Raw genomic sequence first — 21,835 nt, 5'->3', positions numbered from 1 at the left:
TAATTTACTCACTGATATTCAAGCAGGGATTTTGACTGACAAACAGTATTGAGAAAATGATCAGAGGGGCTCATGTTTCATCAGATCAGTGTAGAAAATGGAGGAATTCAATATTGTGGCGCTAAGAATCTACCCATACACTGTTCTACAGGGAGAATCTGCTTCCATTCCTCAGTTACCCTGATAATCTACCCCATGACATACGGTCACCCTGAGAGAGAGCCCTAGTAGTTCACAGACACACATAGATCATACATAGACCATAGATAAACTGGTCTTGGTTTACAAAGAGCTCATGGGTGAGGAGAGGGTTAAACAGGAAAAGCATACAAGGCTTTTCATATTGCAGAGAGCTGGGGCACAATGGAGGTTTAAATGATTTCCTGGAGACGGGTTTGATAACTGCCTTCACGCATCGCAGAACCAAAAAGGAAATGAGAATTGGGCAGATGCTGCAGGAGGAGATTAGAAGAAGTGCTGGCTTAAGCAGCGCCGATGCTACGAGACCTAGCCAACATCAAGCGTCCTCCGACGGAGCACGAACAGAGACGGCTATTTATACATAAACACAAAATACATGTATATTTATACAAACACATGCACAGAGTCTCATCAATTAATGCTCCTTTTCTTGTGATGCTTTTCACAACCATCATCAGTACTATATTGGATAATAAAAAGGAGTGGGGGGGGAGGGGAGGGTGGCACAGTAACTTAAGTTTCGATGGGTAAAAAAACAAACAAAAAAAAAACATTTAATCTCATTGAATTGGTTATAGTGTCTGGAGTCCCCTGGCACTGCGCTTCCATTCAGTGGACTAAGAATAAGGGTACCCAGCTTCCCATAGCTCCACCCCCAATAGAGGTGTGGTTAAGACAGAAATTACACACTTCCTTGTAGTCATACCAATTTATACCTGAATGGGCACTGTTATAGGTTGAAAGCAGTCAGCTGACAAAAGCAGCACATCATCTGCAAAAAGATGTGGGGGTGCCAAGGCCTCCACATATCACACGGTCTTATAATGGGCAGAATTTTCTAAGCAAACCTACAAAGATGGCGCGGCTCTGCCCACATTATTCGTGGATTAGAGGTTCACTAGACTGACACAATAATCTCAAGTATGACTCAGGACCTTAAGATTACAGCACATACACAAGGTCAAATTGCTGTGAGCCAAGGACATAAACCATCACTTACCATCCATCCACACTAGCTTTCAGTAGTTCAGAAATTCCAAATGATAAAGACCCCATAAAATCATTCCTGCTCGTCAAATCCCAGTCCCAAATTTCCACCGACAACCGGCGGTCCTTATCAGAATCTTTCAGTTGGCTGTCAAGAGGAGAGAAGAAAGGGGGTAAGGTTGCAAAAGGAGAAACATCAATGCCGCCATTACTTAAAGGGAGATGCCACACTCACAATTTAAAGGTCTCGTTAAACGATGGATTGAGGGAGCATTTTACGGTTTTTGTTTTCTGTTTACTCTCACTCTTCGGATCCGGAATCAGTTTAAGTTTCACGTATGGGTCAGAGAGCCCATTAGGGTCCATAGGAACTAAATTTCTGCCATCCCCAACTGGAAAAAGGAAAAGACAAATTAATGCTACACATATTGAATGAGGCCAAGTGAACATTATGATCCATCAAAATAATTTTTGCCCATCTTTTTTTCCTAACTCGCCTGTCTTCTCACATTTCCTCATATAGTAAGGCCTTATATGTCTAATTCCACTTTTTCTTAACATCTGCTCCCTTCTTAGTATATTATATATTTTTTATAATTTATTGTAGTCTACTTTAGAAAGCTAGAGGATGCAAACGCCTTCCTAATTGGACTAAGTGGCTGGGAGGAAAAGGGCGTTCATAGCTAATAGTTTACCAACCCATCAACTACACGATTCAGTAGTGTTCACAACTCTCTTTTACTATAATTACAACTGTCCTATCCTTTTCGGTTTTGAGTGGTAAGAATTATTTTTTTTAAATAAATTTATTAATCTGTTCTGTTACTTAACACATTAACAAAAATAACCCCCTCCCCTCAGCATACTATCATCATCATTTAGTACAGTGTTGAATTAAATAACTGATCGAATCGCGTAACCCGATTTCACCATTTTATTCTATCGGTGAAAGTTATGCATCGAAATTCTCCTAACTTAATTACAGTGGAAGAATGTGTCCATTCAAACCGCAAAAACAAGACAAAAATCGATAGAAATGCAGTGACATCTAGTGGCAAAGGTAAGCACTGCAGGATGTAGAAGTCACGTTGTTTTGCCTTGTTCCACCACTATTTACCATAGAACTACAGTGACATCTGGGGGCAGACATCAGGCACTGCAGGATTCAGAGGTCACATTGTATTTGCCTTGTTCCTCCACTATTTATCATTTTACCCAGCAGATGTGACAAATCTCAATGGAGAAAAAGGAGACGGATGGTTTATTGGTTTTATGAAAGCATGATAATGGCAATGCTGCTCTTCTCAGACCTGGTAACAACCACAGTATATCATTCTGTATGACTGCTGCTACGGGAGATGGCATGGAGTAGGGAAACGAAGAAAAATAGAAAATATATATAGTGTACGTGCAGGGTGACTTCATTTTTTAAACCTGTATAATTACAAGCAGGATTCTAGAACTCTGGTACTCAAATGTATTTTATATGAGTAAATGGTTTGGTATTACACCAAGAGACAGACCGAAGAAAAAGTTACTACTTTACCTGGATAACAAAATTGTATCCAGGTCCTATCAGTGCGTCCGTAAAGATAGAAACTGCCACATCATGTTCATCGGACCCTAAGCAACTGCCTATAGTAAGCTGCTTAGTGTAAAGACACTGTTTTCTTCAGAGGAGTGGGAACCTCTTTAGCATTGCAATGAACATGTTAGAGCACATTGAAATTTTAAATTAAAGCACACTTAAAGGGACACTATAGTCACCAGAACAACTACAGCTTAATGTAGTTGTTCTGGTGAGTATAATAGCTCCCTTCAGGCATTTTTCTGTAAACACTGCCTTTTCAGAGAAAACGCAGTGTTTACATTGACCCTAGGGACACCTCAAAGTGCCCACTCCTTAGATGGCCACTGGAGGGGCTTCCTGGCTCAGGGTTGCACAGTAAGCAGCTCTGCCGTTCAGCGTCTCCACGCTCTGCAGAAGGTACTGGTTGGCCAAAACCGTGTTTGGCCCCATCCCCTTGCTGATTTTAGCCAATCCAATGCTTTTACCATGGGAAAGCATTGGGTTGGCTAAAAATCAGCAATTTTAAAGATGTCACCAAGGGGGATGGGGCCAGCGCCGGCGGACCCGTGGATAGCTACCCGTTGAGAGCTGAAAATAATATACATGTTTGTGTTCCTGACCCCATAGCGATCCTTTAAAGAGTAGGTCACTAAGCTAATTTGAAAAATGTCTCCGCAAGTAAATACCAAACTTCATTTGGGTTCACAAGACAAAAAAGGTTTTAAAAACACACATGCATTGAATGGAAAAGAAGCTTGTGGACCTTCCTCCATCTCAACTTTATGTTCCACGTTGCTGTGAATGTGCTTGACTTTTCTAAAAACATTTCTGCTGGTCTAATTCTAGGATTGTAAACTCCTGTGAGCAGGGTCCTCATCAAACTAATGTTCCTTTAACATTTTGAAACAGTCTCATTTATTGTTACATTTTTTCTAATATTGTAAAGTGTAAGACAAATTTAATATGAACTAGCAAAAGGAGACAAGTTCAAATAATTATAGAGAAGATACTTTCATATATACAAGTCCACTAGATGGCACCATTGTTATTTTATTTATGGTCTGATTTCAGACAAATGTAAAAGGTTCAAATGGTGGTTAACTGAATTACGGAGGGGAGGTGGAAAGAACAAGCATGGATTCCATCCCCAAGTAAACCAATGGAATGTTCCCTTGGCTGATTCAATGCCATAACTTTCCCCTCCAAATAGCGCTTTACAGCCTCCTCTGGGCACATTTCCTTTTCATTACACAAATCAAAACGGGAATTATTGGAATTTAAAGACTTATAGGTTTAAGACTTTCACAAACGTCGATCTTGACAACGTTTTGGCCAAATTCTATGTGTTGGATTGTCAGGATAAAATGTGGGCGAACACGTCTATTTGAACTTTGCTTCCATTCTAAACTTACCCACCACCGTTAGTACATCCTGGCTGATCTCTGCTTTGATGTGTATTCGGCCTCTCCTCTCTGTGTGGTCCGTCCCGCAGAGACTTGGCACGTTCATCACACAGCGCTTATGCACATTCATCATGCAAGCTGAGGAGGGGGGGGAAACAAAAACATCAAGGGGGTCACGACTAAATATTTACACTTTATTACACACCCAATAAACATCAATACAAAGAAACAAGCAGAATTGGGATGGCCCATAGATTATGCTTATGAAGTTGCAAAGTGTTTTAGTGTGTTCTAGGAGTCCAGTCAATGCGGCCTAGGTGTTCATGGGTTATTCTTCCTGATTACATTATCAGAATTTCATTTGTGTAACTAGATAGCTGGCCCGCACGCAGTGAGAGGAGTCATAAGTAATGACTTGTGTGAAAACCAGGGAGAGCATAAAGCTCTGGAGGCAAATTAATATTAACCCCTTAAGGACCAAACTTCTGGAATAAAATGGAATCATGACGTGTCACACACGTCATGTGTCCTTAAGGGGTTAAAGCTATGATTTAGCAGGCCCTCAAGAAGAAGAGTAGTAAGATAAAGCAGCCTCCTTCTTTGCAACAGGTAAATGGGGAACCCGATCTATAAACAAAAAAATTAAAAACACCTAAATAAACACCTAAATAAAATAACACAGCAACATAATAACTGATGTAATTCATCTCCCTGCGGGTCAAAAGCCGCACTGGAGGGGAGAAAAGGTGCTTTATGGGCACTGCAAAATGTATGCTAGCGTGAGTATACATTATCTTGGCAAGGAGGTCTGGCAGGTGTAGATTAATCCGTATCTGGTTTCATTAAAGGACCACTAAGGTCACCCAGGCCACTTAAGGTCAATGAAACGGCCACGCTGGTGTGTCCTGTGGGTTTAACCCCGCAATGTAAAACACTGCAGTTTTTGTTTTATTTTTTAAACTCTTTACCTTTCAGCGTTAAACACTGCTCCGGCGGCATTTACACTGACAGCCACTGTAGGAGCCGCCTGCTGCAGTAACTTGATTCAGTGCTTTCCTATGGGGAAGATAAGATAAGTACAGCGCTAGCCGCGCCTGTGCATCGAGCTCCCAATGCTCTGATGCACATTGGATTAGACTGACTCTGGCGTAGGCCATACCCCCTCGGAGCTGCTAACCTCACATATTCCTGCAGCGTCACCGAGGGGGCATGACCTACGCCGGAGTCAGTCTAATCCAATGTGCAACAGAGCATTGGGAGCTCGATGCACAGGTGCGGCTAGCGCTCTACGTATCCTATTTCCCCATAAGAAAGCACTGAATCAAGTTACTGCAGCAGGCGGCTCCTACAGTGGCTGTCAGTGTAAATGCAGGGGAGGCGGGAAGTAAATATCCTTTATATATTTTTTTATGCCTAAAGGTGGGGGACTGGGGGGGGGGGGAATTCTAAAACATTGCAAATGGAAGAAACAAAAAAAAGGTAGGATGAAGATGTGTTGATTTCTAAATTGTATTTAATTTTATTTTTTACATCTCACAAATACATTTTGTTACAGACAGGCATAAGTAAACATTAACAATCCAATGAAGGTACAGCTTCTTTACCGCTTTGGCAAATATTTATCAACCGCACTACTCTTGCGATTGCAGCACCATATTCATCAAGTCATTCTAAGACAAAACGTGTATTTCCATTATTAAGCACTAGAGGACAGTGTATGCCAACATGTAGTAGGCAATACAATTTGTCAAGGTCAAATTCAGATTAACATGCACATCATGTGTTTGCAGTGTAGTGCTTCCTAATTTATCTGCATTCACACAATCCATGATATGCATGTTTACAGATGGTGTTACATTAAAAAGCATACCATATGCATCTTTAAATTCAGTTTGTGCATATAAGTAAAACCTCCACAATGGAATAACCGACTGGAGGGGTGGAACATATTACAGGTGGCCTCTTGACATCAGGCCGTGCTGTAATAACACAAATGACCAATAATGGCAGGGGGACACAATCCAATAGTCTGGTGGGCCACCGGCTGGGCAGCACTATTGTTGGCTATAGGTGTTAAGGTCTTCAGATAGCCAGATACAAAGAGGAGAGGGAGCGGACATTTTGACAGTTAAGGGGAGTGGAATGAGGAGGGTTAAGTTGTGGGGGATATGAGCCTGGGATGGAGAAATGAGGTTAGTGATTGGAATACAAGGTTTGAGATGAATGTAGTATTATTGTGGGTAAAATGCGACTGGGGAGGGAGGAAGTATATGAAGAGTGGGTTAAGGTGGGAATGAAGGCCAGGTATTGGTAGGGTGAAGGGAAATAAAATGGACAGCGAATGTAAAATCATTTTCACTTTATGATCGTTAAACCAGTTTACTACTGGTTCCCAAAGTCTTCAAGGAACACGAATAGTGCACATCAATGGGTCCAGGTTTTTAACAATATTTTTATTGAAAGGAAATGGGTTAATAACCACTGCTCTACAGCCAACAAGATGCACAGCACAGTTGTGTAACCTAAATCTAGCCAACCAAGATGTCTAGGTACACTCAGACTCATAAGAGCAGGAACACAGGTAGAACCCTCTACAGCAGCCGTCATTGAATTCGAAGAGACCGCAATGCCACATAATTGTTACTCACTTTCACATTTCATTCCTTGGTGAAGGAGGCCATATAACAAAGAACCGCAGTGGTCACAGAACGTCGGACTGGAATAGGTATGGATTTTAAACTTGTGTTTGCTTCTGGGATCCTAAAATAAAGCAGGAGAAAGAGATATTAAGGAATGTGGGATGTATGACAAGACAGCCTAGAAAGTCCCCTCCGAGCTCCAACACCCACCATGCAGCAGGGACATTGTATTGGGTTCATCCCCTTCCAAAACGATCACTCTAACCAATTAACGTTCCTTCTGCACATGTATCCGTGACAAACTGACTTTATTAGGAGCCTCTTTGAAGGCTCAGATTGGAAAGAGTTTTCAATTTCATTCTCATTTCCAGGAGGAAAGCCGTGCCTAGGTTGCCAGAGTCGCTCTGGATACATTATAAATTGCGTTAGAGGAATATATGAGATTTCAAATGCATTTCCATGAATCTCGATGAGCAGAGATCACAATAAAATAAAAATTAATAAGGAATAGCTGCCTGCAGAAGATTAGATTTACCCCTCTCTCAAGGAGAGGGAGAGCGAGCAACAGAGTGTGAGAGAGACAGCGATCGGACAAAAGGAAAGAGAAATTGGGAGCGCAAAATTAAGAGATAGATGAGAAAGAATGACAGAAATATAATGTATGTCAAACCTTATTCAGAACGAAATTGCATATTTTGCCTAGTAAGTTAGTCTGCTTATTAGAACAATACATAGCTATGGAAATTGCGTACAAAAAAAAAAATTATATTGTTAACACAGGTTACAATTTAACCCCTTAAGGACACGACATGTCATGATTCCTTTTTATTCCAGAAGTTTGGTCCTTAAGGGGCTAAATATATTTTTACAAATAGAATCTGGGAAGTAGCAGTCAAGCGGTGTATGAATACCACCAGAGAGGATCACTGAATATGGGGAAACCAAACTGGTGTATTTACTGGGGTACTGGGAGCAGCGGAAAGGGAGTATAAAAACACACAAACCTCTAACACCGCTTTGTGTTGGCAGGGTCATCATGACAGGTTTCAGGGCACAAACTTACGGGCACTTGGGCATGTGCTTTTAAAGTGCCATCCAAGGGAAAGCATACACTATCACATGGCATTACAGGGATTAAAGGGGAACTCCCGTAATATCAATAACTTATGCTCCTTTTAAAGATCAGAAAATGTTGTTATCTTTACTTTGTGCAAGCAGGTTTGCTAGCAAATTTATAGATTTGGAGAATATTCCAAAACGAGTCTCATTCAACAGTTGCCATTTCATAATATACCTTTTATAGAACTATGTACATTCCCCTCTCGTCAATATTTATGTCACATTGTTGACATGTCCTGATATTTCATGCAATCTGTGTCGTTAAAATAGGTTCAAAATAAGTTAAAAATAGGTCTCTCCCATCTGTCAATCAATTCTTCGGCATAGAGTCTGCGCTCCAGGCATAGCAACAATAGCATGTGCGCTGTGGTTACTATGGTAACTCTCTAGCCCATGCTGTAACCACAGGCTTTGGGGTATTAAAACGGAGTGACTGACATCACTCGTTACTGGTTCACTTTACATTGTATACTCTGGATGATCCCAGAAATCATGGCACACAATGTTAATTATATATATATAAAAAAAAAAAAGATACATTTGATAATTTCACAGTGATTTGGAATTGCCAATATTAGAGACAAGACAGAACACCATTTTACTCCCCAGCAGTTCTTAAAGTTATGGTTTTACAATAGGTGCACAGAGGTCAAAACATGTGGCATGTTTGGAGATTTTCTTGGAGATTATTACACATTTACTCAGCGCTCTGTAAGAGAAACCTGCTTGACATATTTTCGCTGTAATGGGGAGGAGACATTAAAGCAGAACAATGTGGTGAATGTTATGTGCGGAGCTGGAGGATTATGGTCCAAGAATGGGAAATGGTATTCATAGCCGGTTTAAAGGGACATTCTAAGCACCAGAACCACTACAGCTTAATACAAGTGCTACTCAGTAGGCTGTCACTTAGGTAGTCATTAGAGGGACATCCTGGTTGTGTTCCTACAATCTCTACAAGGCCAATGCCGAGCGTGGGATGTTAATTGATCCCTACAGAGGTGCATCGTGTTAATGCATCTTTAGAGATAATGCTGAAATATTGCAGTGATAGTCGTGCTAGTGCACTAGAAACCCAACCAAATGCCTCCCTATGGCGGCTCAAAGGGCCTTGACGTTTAGATGGTTACAATCCACAGTACCTACCGTCCCAGGGGTTAAAGTCAAGATAGTGGTCAGCCTCACAACACATGTGCAGAATACTCTCCTATTCTTCTACAAGTCATGGCCCCCTGGGAATAATTATATTGTGATATATTATAGTTTGGAATGCTCTCCACAATGGGAGTTAGGCGTTATGTGCATGTTTTGGTTTTTTATCCTCTTGGCTTTCTTTTTATACTTTTTTCATATCTTTAAAAACAAAAAAAACAACTTTTAAAATCACTATTCTCTTACCTCTAACCATTGCACTTGGTTAATAAACAAAAAAGATATATCTTTTTTTTTTCTGAATTCTGGAGGGCCCAATGATCTAACTGGTCAGTAAAACACTAACAGAATATAGGTCTATATTCCCGATGTTAGAGTGTTCCTTTGAGATCTTAACATATGACAGTGGGGTTCATTCCCTAAATACAGAGTTCTTGTCAATGTATAGTGTACATTTACTCATTGGAATTTACGCCCTTACCAAATCCGCTATCTTGGCCTACATATTCCAATTCAGGTTTTCTGGGGTCAGTGAATAAAACGGATCGGTTTTGATACATAACTGGGGATGGCGCAGTTTAACTTGTGCTTTGTTCCAAACACCATTAAACCTGTTCTGTCAGTATTTAAGGAAAGTTTAATACAGAGCGATTTTATTTTAATGTCTCCGATTTCTGCTGTATTAAAACCTGGAGTTGAGTTATATGGGTTTTCTCAGCATATATTATGGTGTCATCTGCTGACATGTCTCACGGCGGAGGTGTTGAATGGCGAGAGGAGATTATTTATAGATCCTAAGAATTTAGACATTAATCTGATCAGAAACATTTGAATTGCATATACGGATGGTGGCAGACATCTTTTTCCTTTGGCTGCATGCAATCTTGTATCGACCGGATCAAATCTTGGAATTTATGAAGAACTATATTCTGGGCTTGAATTAGACAAAAAACAGTCTCACCGACCAAAAATGTAACAGATTTTTTTTTTTTTGTAACTCATATCGTTGACCGCCCTTAAATAAAGTATTAAAACGGACATATATTTGTAACCTGGTTGCAAGTCAGGTCACTAACAGACTGAGGTAAAGAGTACACACAGATAATTTAAAAAAAAAAACTCCAAAGAATTTCTAAGTATATGTTGCGCTAAATGCCATAGATAAAAATAAAGCACAAAAACAAAACTATTGCATTACACACGTGACATGAAACACAGGGGGTACAGATTGTGTCCCCCCCCCCATATGCTGCATGAAAACTAAAGGACAGTAACTACTATTTGCTTTGTGCCTCCTATGTATGTTTCCAGCATTTAACATTGCAATAAATATTGGGAGATTTTTTTATATACAAATAGATTAGAGGTACATCCCAAACACAGGACATCCTTTGGCACGCTGAAATGCTTTATGTGTGAAGAGTGCTTTCTCGATTTCAATTTATAAAAGTGCAGATTTCAATACAAAATTGGCACTTTTACAAATGGATGATAACCATTGGGAGGCATTACTTCCTGGTAGATTAGCTCCATGGACCTAGGCATTTGCACAGAGTGACTGTCTTCGAAAGACTTCTCATTGTAATACAGGGAGTGGACAGTCACGCGCATGCACCACGTATCTGCAAGGCAAAGAAGGTGTGTATCTACTGCAAGCCAAGACATCACATACCCCAAAGGAAAGCATGTAAAACAGATTACATGAATGTTTTCATGCAGGTATATCCACGGGAGTGTTCCTTGAACAGATAAACAGCCGTCAGATATCTCTTCAGTATTCTGCAGACTGTAACGACTTCTATTACAGATCAGAACCGCTGTAATAAATTCATGCATTTACTCTTTGAAGAGACAGTTTTCTCTCCACAAACCAAAGCCATGTAAATCAATTTGTAAGACTCCATTCAGAACCTCGTTTACAGCTATAAAATCTGTGATCCAAAGAGTTTACAATAACCTTAGCTCTCCAAGCCAAAATTTGATTTAGACATGGTGGCATGTAAACACCACCACAAGAGCATTTCTATGTGTATAGCGAGACAATATTGCATTATCGATGGAGGTTTTACTAAATGGGAGCTCTGCGGTCTTTTAACGCCATGTCCGCAAAAGAACAATATGCAGTGATGGAAGACCTCCACACAAACTGGGATTTCATAACCGATGAATATCAGATGAATATCAGATGTAATAAGCAATAAAGAAAAATAACTAAAAAACACTTGTAAAATGCAGGTTAGCGACATCATGGAACGGTAAAAAAGTCTTCTGCGTTTCTGGTTACTAGCTTCAAAAATAAATTATTCAGTCGCCCCCACAAAATTTATGGCAGACAAATATAACATAAAAAAAAAAAATTGTTACAAATTCTTAACACCTAGAGTTGTGGTTTATTTATGGGCGGAGCATGGAAACCTCAATGCGTAGTATATACTTCTTATAGGGGTACACACCACCTCCCAGCTCAAACGTCACCAAGAAAAGAGGCAGTTTTAAACGCCTATTCTCAGTGAATTTGCCCAACATTATTTAATCCATGATCACACCAAGGAAGGTCTAAGAAGGAACCAAAGCTCGTAACATTTTATACAGCTGAAGGACACTATTTTAGAGGTGTATTTAGGGGCAGAGCAGTTCTGGGCATTTTAGCTGAAATCATGAGTCAATAACCATTTATGGGTCAGAAAATGTAATTTGGAACAAATAAAAACATGTCCATTGTAGTTTATGGACACATTACTGTTTTATGGGTGTGTAGCTTTTGGAAAAAAAAAACAAGAAAAAATAACATTTTGCCCATCAGTGTTAATTTTGGTGGCAAATGTCCATTTAGTTTTAGTCATATTCTAGTCATCTGACTTGTGTCACTTTTCGTCTAGTTTTAGTCAACTAAAATTGTTGGTCAAAAAATTAACACATTCAAAAGTGGAAACTTAGGGGGCATAAGCAAGCTGCCCCTTCTGTATGAGGGCCTATTTGGTTCTCATTTTAACAGAATTGAGAAAACAGATCAGGACAAAAAGATGCTTAATTGCAGCAAAGTGCTAAATGAGGTGCAGTCACCGTGGAGACCAGCAGAATGTCCTTCGACACTTATCACTTTGCCCCATAGCAGTACCTGCTGTGACTTGATACGTGTCCCCCAGGATATGTAAAAACCATTGCTGTGCTTCTTAACCCTTACCAAAAAAAAAACTTCTAAATGGATGAGTTAACAAATAAAAAATGTGAAGTGCCCTTAAAACCGTTAAATCCTGTAGCCATGCGCTGCATGCTCATAGTGTCTTGTTGTAGAATGCATCTTTCAGCAGTTACAGCTCGGAAAATCCAGTAACCTACAGGGAAGATTTCCCTCTTTAATCCTTTTAAATTGGTCTTTGAGGAGAGCAGAGGTTCCCTGCCTTTGCTGAAGATAGCACAGGTCAGCTGCTGTAAGCTGCAGACTTTCCCCAATGATAACGATTCCCTTTAAGCCTTTAATAGTCTGTTGTTGATCTCGACACAGAGGGGGTGCGTGCTGATCTAATGGAAGTCTCTAGACAAAGGTATTTTAGGATTAAATGATGGATAAATTAAATCTTGGTCTTCAGCATATTCCCCTTACTCTTAATTAAGGTGCCAAAATCTTCAAATTAATTTAAAGAGTGATTGCCCAATATAAGCCCTGACACAAACCCTTAGCAAATTAGGTTTGAACCCAAGTGCTAGGATGACCCAAAACCAGTTCATCCCAGTGGCAACAGAAGACACTTCAGGTTATGAGGGAGAGAGAGACACTGATCAGCCACAACATTAACCCCTTAAGGACCCGCCTGTTTTGGCCATTTTGTACGTTAAGGACCAGAGCAGTTTTAACACTTTTGTGGTGTTTGTGTTTAGCTGTAATTTTCCTCTCTCTCATTTACGGTTCCCATACAAGTTATATATTGTTTTTTTCAGGACAAGAAGGGCTTTCTTTACATACCATTATTTGTATCATGTCATATATTTAATTTAAAAAAAAAAAAATATGGTGAAAAAGTTAAAAAAAAAAACAAAAAAAAAACAAACATGTTTTTGGACTTTTACTTGAAAAATCTTTTACTTATCTACAAAAGCTAATGAATAAAACTGCTAAATAGATTAAAAATGTTGTCCCGAGTTTAAAAACACCCAGTGTTTACATGCTTTATTTTGCAAGTTATAGGCCTATAAATACAAGTAGGAAATTGCTGTTTCTCTCTCTCTCACACACATATATATATATATATATATATATATATATATATATATATATATATATATATATATATATATATATATATATATATATATATATATATATATATATATATATATATATATATATATATATATTTTACATTTATCAATAGTGACATTGTAACACCGTTATCTGTCATAAATCCTCGAATCACACCTCACATGTACATGTTTTTTTTTTTTAAAGTAGACAACCCAGGGTATTCAAAATGGGGTATGTCCAGTCTTTTTTAGTAGCCACCTAGTCAAACACTGGCCAAAGTTAGCATTTATATTTGTTTGTGTGTTAAAAATGCAAAAAATGCTAACTTTGGCCAGTGTTTGTGACTAAGTGGCTACTAAAAAAGGCTGAACATATCCCATTTGCAATACCTTGGGTTGTCTTCTTTTGCAAATGGTATGCCATCATGGGGCTAATTCTCATTCCTTGGCTACCATACGCTCTTTAAAGGCAACCTAACCAATCTGACAAATTTCAATAAAAAAAAAAAAAAAGTAAAATTATATTTGACCCTGTAACTTTCACAAACACTATAAAACCTCTACATGCGGGGTACTGTTGTACTCAGGAGACTTCGCTGAACACAAATATTAGTGTATCAGAACAGTAAAATGTATCACAGCAATAATATCATGGCTGTGATATGTTTTACTGTTTTGAAACACTAATATTTGTGTTCAGCGGAGTCTCCCGACTAAAACAGTACCCCCATGTACAGGTTTTAGGGTGTCATAGAAAGTTACAGGGTTAAACACTGTGCTAGCAAATTAAATTCTCTGGACTTTCAGCCTGGGTTGGCAGGCAGGTCCTTCAAATTGCAATCATTAAAATTACTTAATTAGGTAACAATATTACATAAATACGCACGTAGAATTTTAATATATATACATATTTATATATTTGACGTTTACGTGTATATTTATGAAATTATTTATGTAATTATGTATATGGACAAATGTATATTTCGTATTATTTTTATTTATTTATACATAGATATATATATATATGCAGAAATAAGGGAAGCACTCTCCGGTCTTCATAAAAAGTCCTTTAGTATTTTATTTTCAAATTTTCAAATAACGAATTAGATCGTTATTTGAAAATTTGAAAATAAAATACTAAAGGACTTTTTATGAAGACCGGAGAGTGCTTCCCTTATTTCTGCATATATATCCTCTACACGTGGGATAGCACCAAGGCATCTATAACTTGATTTTTGAGATAGGGTGAGTGCCAAGCATATTTGTTATTTGTTTTTTGTATATATATATATATATCTATATATATATCTATCTATCTCATTACATTCCAAGTGTATTTTGATATAAATACATATATATTAATATCAAAATACTGTTAGAATAAAATTACATATAATTTTTTTTAATTAAAAATTATTTTTACTTTTTGTTATTTATTTTTATTAACATATTTATCATTTATAATTATATATATATATATATATATATATATACACACACATACATATACACACACACACACACGTGTGTAATTTAAATGTAAGTATTTTTATATTAATATACGTATATATAAATATAAAAATACACTTAGTAGGACATTATATATTTATACTGATTGCTTTATTTTGTAACTTTATTTTTTATTTTCCACTTGCAGGGAGACTGCCTGTCAGCACAGACAGTCCCCCTACAGGCAGACACAGACACCTATTGCGGTCATGTGATCGAGTGATCACGTGGCCGCAGGGTCCTGATCTGCCGAGGGGAGACTGCCCGGGCAGACAGGCAGTCCCCCTGGACCGGGAGGAGCGCTGATCGCTGCCGGAGGACCGACGGCGATCAGGTAAGGAGCCCCAGACCGTTATGACCGTCATCGGTCCCCAAGGGGATTTTTCCGATGACGGTCCTGAACCGTCATCGGTCCTTAAGGGGATAAAAGCACTGACGTGAAATTAATAACATTGGTTATATCGTTACAATGGCACCTGTCAAGGGGTGGGATATAACAGGCAGCATGGGATCAATCTGTTCATGTGTTAGAAGCAAGTAAAATTGGCAAGTCGAAAAGATCCGAGTGAGTCTGACAAGGGCTAAATAGTGATGGCAAAACAACAGAGTCAGAGCATCTCCAAAACAGCAATTTTGTGGAGTGTTTCCAGTAAACAGTGGTTAGTACATACTAAAAGTGAGGCAAGGAAGGACAAACTGTGACCTGGAGTCATGTGTACCCAAGGCTCATAGATGCACATGTGGAACGAAAGCTAGTCTGTCTGGTCCGATCACACAGAAGAAATGCTGGCCATGATAGCTGTGAGAATACACAATGCATCACAATTTGTGGTGTATGGGACTGTGTAGTGCCAGACAGTCAGAGTGCCTGTGATGACCACACCTTCAATGAAGACATGAGCATCAGAAATGGACCATGGAACAATGGAAGAAGGTTGCCTGGTCTGATGAATCACATTTTTTAGATCAGGGGGATGGCCAAGTGAATGTGCGTTGTTTATGCGGGGAAGAGATGGCAGAAGGATGCACTATGGGAAGAAGGCAGGCTGACGTAGACCGTGTTATGCTCTGGACAAATTCCCCAGATCTCAATCCAATTGCGCATCTGGGGTATGTACTGGAACAGCAAATCTGATCCATGGAGGACCCACCTTGCAACTTGCAGGTCTTAAATGAACTGCTACTAATGTCTTGGTGCCAGACACAAGAGAACACGTTCAGAGGTCTTGTTGAGTCCATGCCTCCATGCATCGGAGCCGTTGTAGCTGATCAGTGTATAGATATAGATTAGGTATATATACACACACACATACATACACATACATATATATATATATATATATATATATATATATATATATATATATATAATGGATTATATGCTAATGACACTTGCAGGAAAAAAAATTGGGGGGATGAGGGGGCCTACAGCTTGGCTCTTCTCTTGTTCCTTAGCTGTTGCGGTAATAAATGTCAGCATTAGTCACCAAGCTCTAGGTCTAGGGTAGGCAACCTTTGGAACTCTAGATTATGTGGACTACATCTCCCCTGATGCTTTGCAAGCATTATGTCCAAGAGCATTATAGAAGATGTAGTCCAGGCTTCCCCAAACTCCGGCCCTCCAGATGTTGCTGAACTACAACTCCTATGAGTCTCAGCCTATTTCATTCGGAGTTTGGGGAAGCCTGATGTAGTTCATAAAATCTGGAGTACTAAAAGGTTGCCTACCCCCACTCTAGGGAATTCCAGGCTATGAGAAGGTTTGTCCAAGTTCATACCTCCCAACCTTGGCATCCAGTGAAGCAGGAAAGTAGCAATATCTAAGTCACTGGCTCTGCCGAAAGGAGGTGGACAAGTCCAAATGGAGGCAGGTCCCATCTGTAGAATTGACAGCTCAGACAAACAAATAGGCCCAAAAAAACAACATTTAACTGTGCTCTTCCCAAATCCCAATGCATATTTAACCCCTTAAGGACACATGACATGTGTGACATGTCATGATTCCCTTTTATTCCAGAAGTTTGGTCCTTAAGGGGTTAAACAAATTGATGTTGATACCGGAGAAACTGACGGAAGCCAAGCACAGAGAGATGGACACAGGTTTCTTCAGGAAGGAAGAGATTCTTTATTGGATCACCGATCGGGACTCAGAGGGACTAGCGTCACCAAAATACAGCAAAGTCTGAGTACTGAATACATAGAGTACATTCCTTATATAGCACTGTAGCTCCTCCCACAATTAACTACACCCACACATACCCTTAACCTATTTAATAAATAGAGTCTAAACTCATCCATCCGGTCTAACCACGTGGCTCATCTGATACAAAGGAGAGGGACGCGTAATTCCAGTTCTTACATTCCTGCACCTGGTCAGTACAGTGATAACAGTATCTTAGCTACGTGTAATTAACTAACTGATACTACAAACACATATACATACATATGCCTTGTGGCAATCTTAGCCTGCTAAACTTGTATTTTACTGGAATTACATCACATTCCCCCCTTTGATGCCTCTGATATTTCACAATTACTTGAGGCATCACTTAACCTTGGTTTGCATATACCTCAGGTTACCATGAACCAGACCAGACTTATCTTATGATGTGAATCTTTTAACACTCATCTTCCTGCATTGGTTCTCCTTGATCTAGAGCCTTATACTTATATATCGCCATTATCTGTGCAGCAGCCTTCCTCTCTGCTATACTTCCTATCAGGCTTTGCACAGACCTAACTACTAAGGGTATAAGACACGGTAGGAGTAGACACAACAGTAAAATCAGTAGGACTCCACCTACCACTGCCTTAAGCCCTCCAAACCACTCATACCAGCTACCAAACCAACTACTTGGATTGTACCCTTTCCATACCTGAGTAGGCACATGCGCTAGTTTAACCATATGGCTAGTAAGCTCAGCTATTGCTTGCCCTTCGTCATCTATTTGAAGACAGCAATTGCTCAGGTTAAACTTCCCACATACACCTCCCTCTACTGCCAAAAGGTAATCCAAAGCTAATCTATTTTGGTAGACTGCTGTCCTCATCCTGGTGTTATGCTTCGCTAGAAGATTGAGTGCTTGTGAGGTCTCATTAGTAATAATCTCAACCACCGCCTGTAATCTTATAATACGGTTGAGCATATAAATAGGGGTTCTATAACCAAAGGTACCATCTTCTGCCCACGTGGCTGGCCCATAATAATCTATGATACGCTGGGGAGGCCATTCATTATCTTCCCAGGTGCCTATCTCTAAGGGTCCCCTTTTCTTCCTATGATTCACATCATACACTTTAACACCTAAAGTCTCACCTGTTTCAATCGGTAACAAGAAGAAGGATGGTTTGAGCATACCCAACACACATGCCCCTTCCCAGTCCTGTGGCAACTCCGAATAGGCTTTCTTACCACAGATCCAGTACAAATTTGCTGGGGCTCTCCAGGTAGATGTGATGGATAAATCAAACCACACATCCTTTAAACTGGCATATCTAGCAAACGGGTTAGATGGTTCTGAGACATTTGAAGCCGACCACCAAGTTGTATTTTTAGTATCATCATCATAAGCTTTTTGCCCTAGACAAGTTAATTCTCCTACAGAAGTATTATACATTATTCCTTTCCTTGCTATGCAAACATAACCTATGATGGAGGTCTTTAATCTCCACTCAGATTTACCTCTAACACTCAAATGATAATCGGCTTGTGTAGATATTAGTTGGTCAACTGCCTCAGAACCGGACATTACCTCCTTTGCTTCCCAAGGCCATTGGTCTCCCATGTTAGTACCTCCACACACATAGCAGTTGGTAACATTAAGACTACCGGCAATACTTTCAGCTAGGTCAATGAACAGGTTTTTAGCGTTATGGGGGATCTTATTATCTATACTCATCTCTTCATAAAAGGAATGGTATACTTGATGAGTCTGGGAGGATACCGTATCAGTCTCTATTCCTATAAACAATAATGTCCCAGGATCTAAACCCGTCCCGTATATCTGAAACCCAAATAAATTTCCATACTTATCTAGGAACTTGTCGGGGTTATTAATAAGTATATGGACTGGGTTGCATTCCATAGACTTACAATAAGGGCTAGTCGGCAACTTAGTCACTATCATGTCTTTATCTACTGTCTGTCCCCAAGTCGCCCACCCCACACAAGACCAATATGGACAAAAGTTATAGTCTTTATTTGGGCATCTAGGACTCACATATTTATTTTTACTACTGGGACAAATATATTTATCATTAGACCCATACGTCCTCTCCCATCTAAGATCCCCACATACATTCCACGGTTTTCTACCACTTGATATCGCCTTACATGCATCAAATAGCAGAACACCCGAAGAATGTACGGATTCTAACACCGTCTTATTAATTAGGGTCCCCTGAGGATCTCCATTCCTGAGAGTCAACCAAATTGTACGAGGTTGATACTCTGGACTGAAGCACTTAGGTTCTCCTACTCCTAAATGGCACACACTATAGTCTATATTTAGGTATCTACATCTTGATACCTCTCCTTTACATTCGTATTGTGAATGCCAAATTAGGGTTTGGGAAATATGGTTACCTGTTCTCGTAGTCTTAATGCATACCTCACAGCTAGGAGTGTCGGTACCTCTACCTTCCTGAATATAAAAACACATATAAATAAACACAATCAAAAGCACATCTTTCGCCGTCATCCTCAGTCTTCGTCCGTGCGATGGAACCTCAGCTTCCAGGATGTGAGGGCTGCAGGGAATGGAGTTCTGCTCGTCTTCACAGGTGTCCCTTCGAGACTTTCCTGGCTTATACACTATGTGTTGGTAAGCGGACAGGCTTTATTATGGCCTTCTCACTCACACCTGTAACAATAAAATTTGTAATCCACAATAATTCCTCGTTACTCCGACTGAGTAGTGCGTTTCAACCGGATCTTGCAGGGATTCTCTGGATCTGCTGTAATTTGCCAAGAATCGACTGCTGCTGGTTTAACCCTGGAGTGATGTATCCACGGAGTTACTTCGGCTACTTTTATCGCTGTAGGGGTAGACAAAAGAACAACATAAGGACCTCTCCACTTGGGCCCTAACGGTACATTATTCCACTCTTTAATCCACACTTGGTCTCCTGGATGATAACTATGAACAGGGGGATAAATATTCACAGGTAATCTATCTTGTACCCATTTCTGTACCTCCTCCATAGTCTTACCCAACTCTACAACCTGCTGCCGGGTAATTCCTTCTCCCAACTGACTCAAGTCCCCCCTTAAGTTACCAAGTACGGGAGGTGGTCGCCCATACATGATTTCAAAAGGAGAGAGGCCCATCCTTCTGGTAGGGGTACTGCGGATTCGCAATAAAGCTATGGGTAAGAGAACGTTCCACTTAAGTTGGGTTTCCTGACACATTTTAGCCAACTGGTTCTTTATAGTTCTATTCATTCTCTCTACCTTACCAGAACTCTGGGGTCTATATGCAGTATGAAGCCTCCACTTTATACCAAGCATATGAGTCAGTTGTTGTAGGCACTGATGAACAAAAGCTGGACCATTGTCCGATCCTATAGAACAGGGTAGTCCATATCGGGGTATTATTTCTCGTAGCAGGAATCTTACAACTTCTCCTGCTTTCTCTGTACGAGTAGGACATGCTTCTACCCAGCCTGAATAGGTGCACACAATTACCAACAGGTAACGATGTCCACCCGATTTAGGCATTACTGTAAAGTCTATTTGTAGATCGGACATGGGGAGTCCCCCCATAAACTGGACTCCTGGTGGCTTTACTGGTCCTTGTCTTGCATTATTCTTAGCACACGTTACACATCTGCGTACAATGGCCTGAGTCAAGTTGGACAATCTTGGTATGTAGAAATGTTTCCTGAGAGATTCTTCAGTACTGTCTCTCCCAGAATGTGTCCCGTTGTGATAATTTTGGACAATTTCTACCGCTAGTGATGCTGGTATGACTATTCTTCCATCTTCTAGCTGATACCACTTGTTCTCCAAATACTTTCCCGGTTCAGTCTTTAACCACTCCTCTTCTTGAGCTGTATAAACTGGAGTCCATTGGGACAGTGGAGTTGGTATAAGAGCAGCTATATGCCCCACATACTCCTGTCTTCCTGATTCAGCAGCACGCTTAGCTGCACTATCTGCCATCCGATTTCCCTTGGTTACATCACCATCTCCTCTCAGATGCGCTCGACAATGTATGATACCGACTTCTTTCGGCTCCCACACTGCTTCCAATAGTTGTAGGATTTCAGCTGCGTACTTGATTTCTTTGCCTTCTGAATTCAGTAGTCCTCTTTCTTTATACAAAGCTCCGTGGGCATGAGTGGTTAAAAAACGCATACTTAGAGTCCGTATAGATATTTACTCTTAAACCTTCAGCCAATTGTAACGCTCGTGTTAGTGCTATTAATTCTGCCTTTTGTGCTGATGTTCCTTTCGCCAGTGGCCGAGCTTCTATCACCTTGTCTATTGTTGTCACTGCATATCCTGCATAGCGGATCCCTTCTTTCACATAACTACTGCCGTCGGTGTAATATTGAACATCGGGGTTCTGGATGGGAAAATCACGAAGATCTGGTCTACTTGAAAATACTTCATCCATTACTTCCAAACAATCATGTTGACTTTCAGTAGGTTGCGGCAAAAGGGTAGCTGGATTTAAGGTGTTTACAGTCTCTAAATGCACTCTTGGGTTTTCACACAACATTGCTTGATACTTGGTCATACGGCTGTTACTAAACCAATGATTTCCTTTGTAATCCAACAACGTCTGTACTGCATGTGGGACTCGTACATAAAGTTCTTGACCCAGAGTGAGTTTATCGGCTTCAGCTACTAGCAGGGCGGCTGCAGCTACGGCTCTTAGACAAGGTGGAAGTCCGCTGGCCACTGCATCCAGTTGCTTAGACATGTAGGCAACAGGTCTTTGCCATGATCCCAAGTACTGTGTCAATACTCCCACAGCCATTCTTCTTTGCTCGTGTACATATAAGTA

The 21,835-nt window shown here is 40.1% G+C and overlaps 1 protein-coding gene across 2 annotated transcripts in view; it reads right to left on the bottom strand.

Moving 5' to 3' along the window:
- The window catches only part of PRKCB (protein kinase C beta), a 176,204-nt gene that overhangs the window by 51,246 nt on the left and 103,123 nt on the right, over positions 1-21,835 (bottom strand). For both annotated transcript variants that reach the window (XM_063430532.1, XM_063430534.1), the window contains exons 4-7: positions 6,810-6,921; positions 4,171-4,299; positions 1,424-1,580; positions 1,202-1,336 (exon numbers count right to left, since the gene is read on the bottom strand). In XM_063430532.1, the coding sequence (XP_063286602.1) occupies positions 1,202-1,336; positions 1,424-1,580; positions 4,171-4,299; positions 6,810-6,921 (533 nt within the window). The remainder of the gene's footprint in view (positions 1-1,201; positions 1,337-1,423; positions 1,581-4,170; positions 4,300-6,809; positions 6,922-21,835) is intronic.

Source organism: Pelobates fuscus, chromosome 8 (genome assembly GCF_036172605.1).
Source record: "Pelobates fuscus isolate aPelFus1 chromosome 8, aPelFus1.pri, whole genome shotgun sequence".
Taxonomy (NCBI): Eukaryota; Metazoa; Chordata; class Amphibia; order Anura; family Pelobatidae; genus Pelobates; species Pelobates fuscus.
This window is presented reverse-complemented; position numbering and strand designations above follow the sequence as displayed.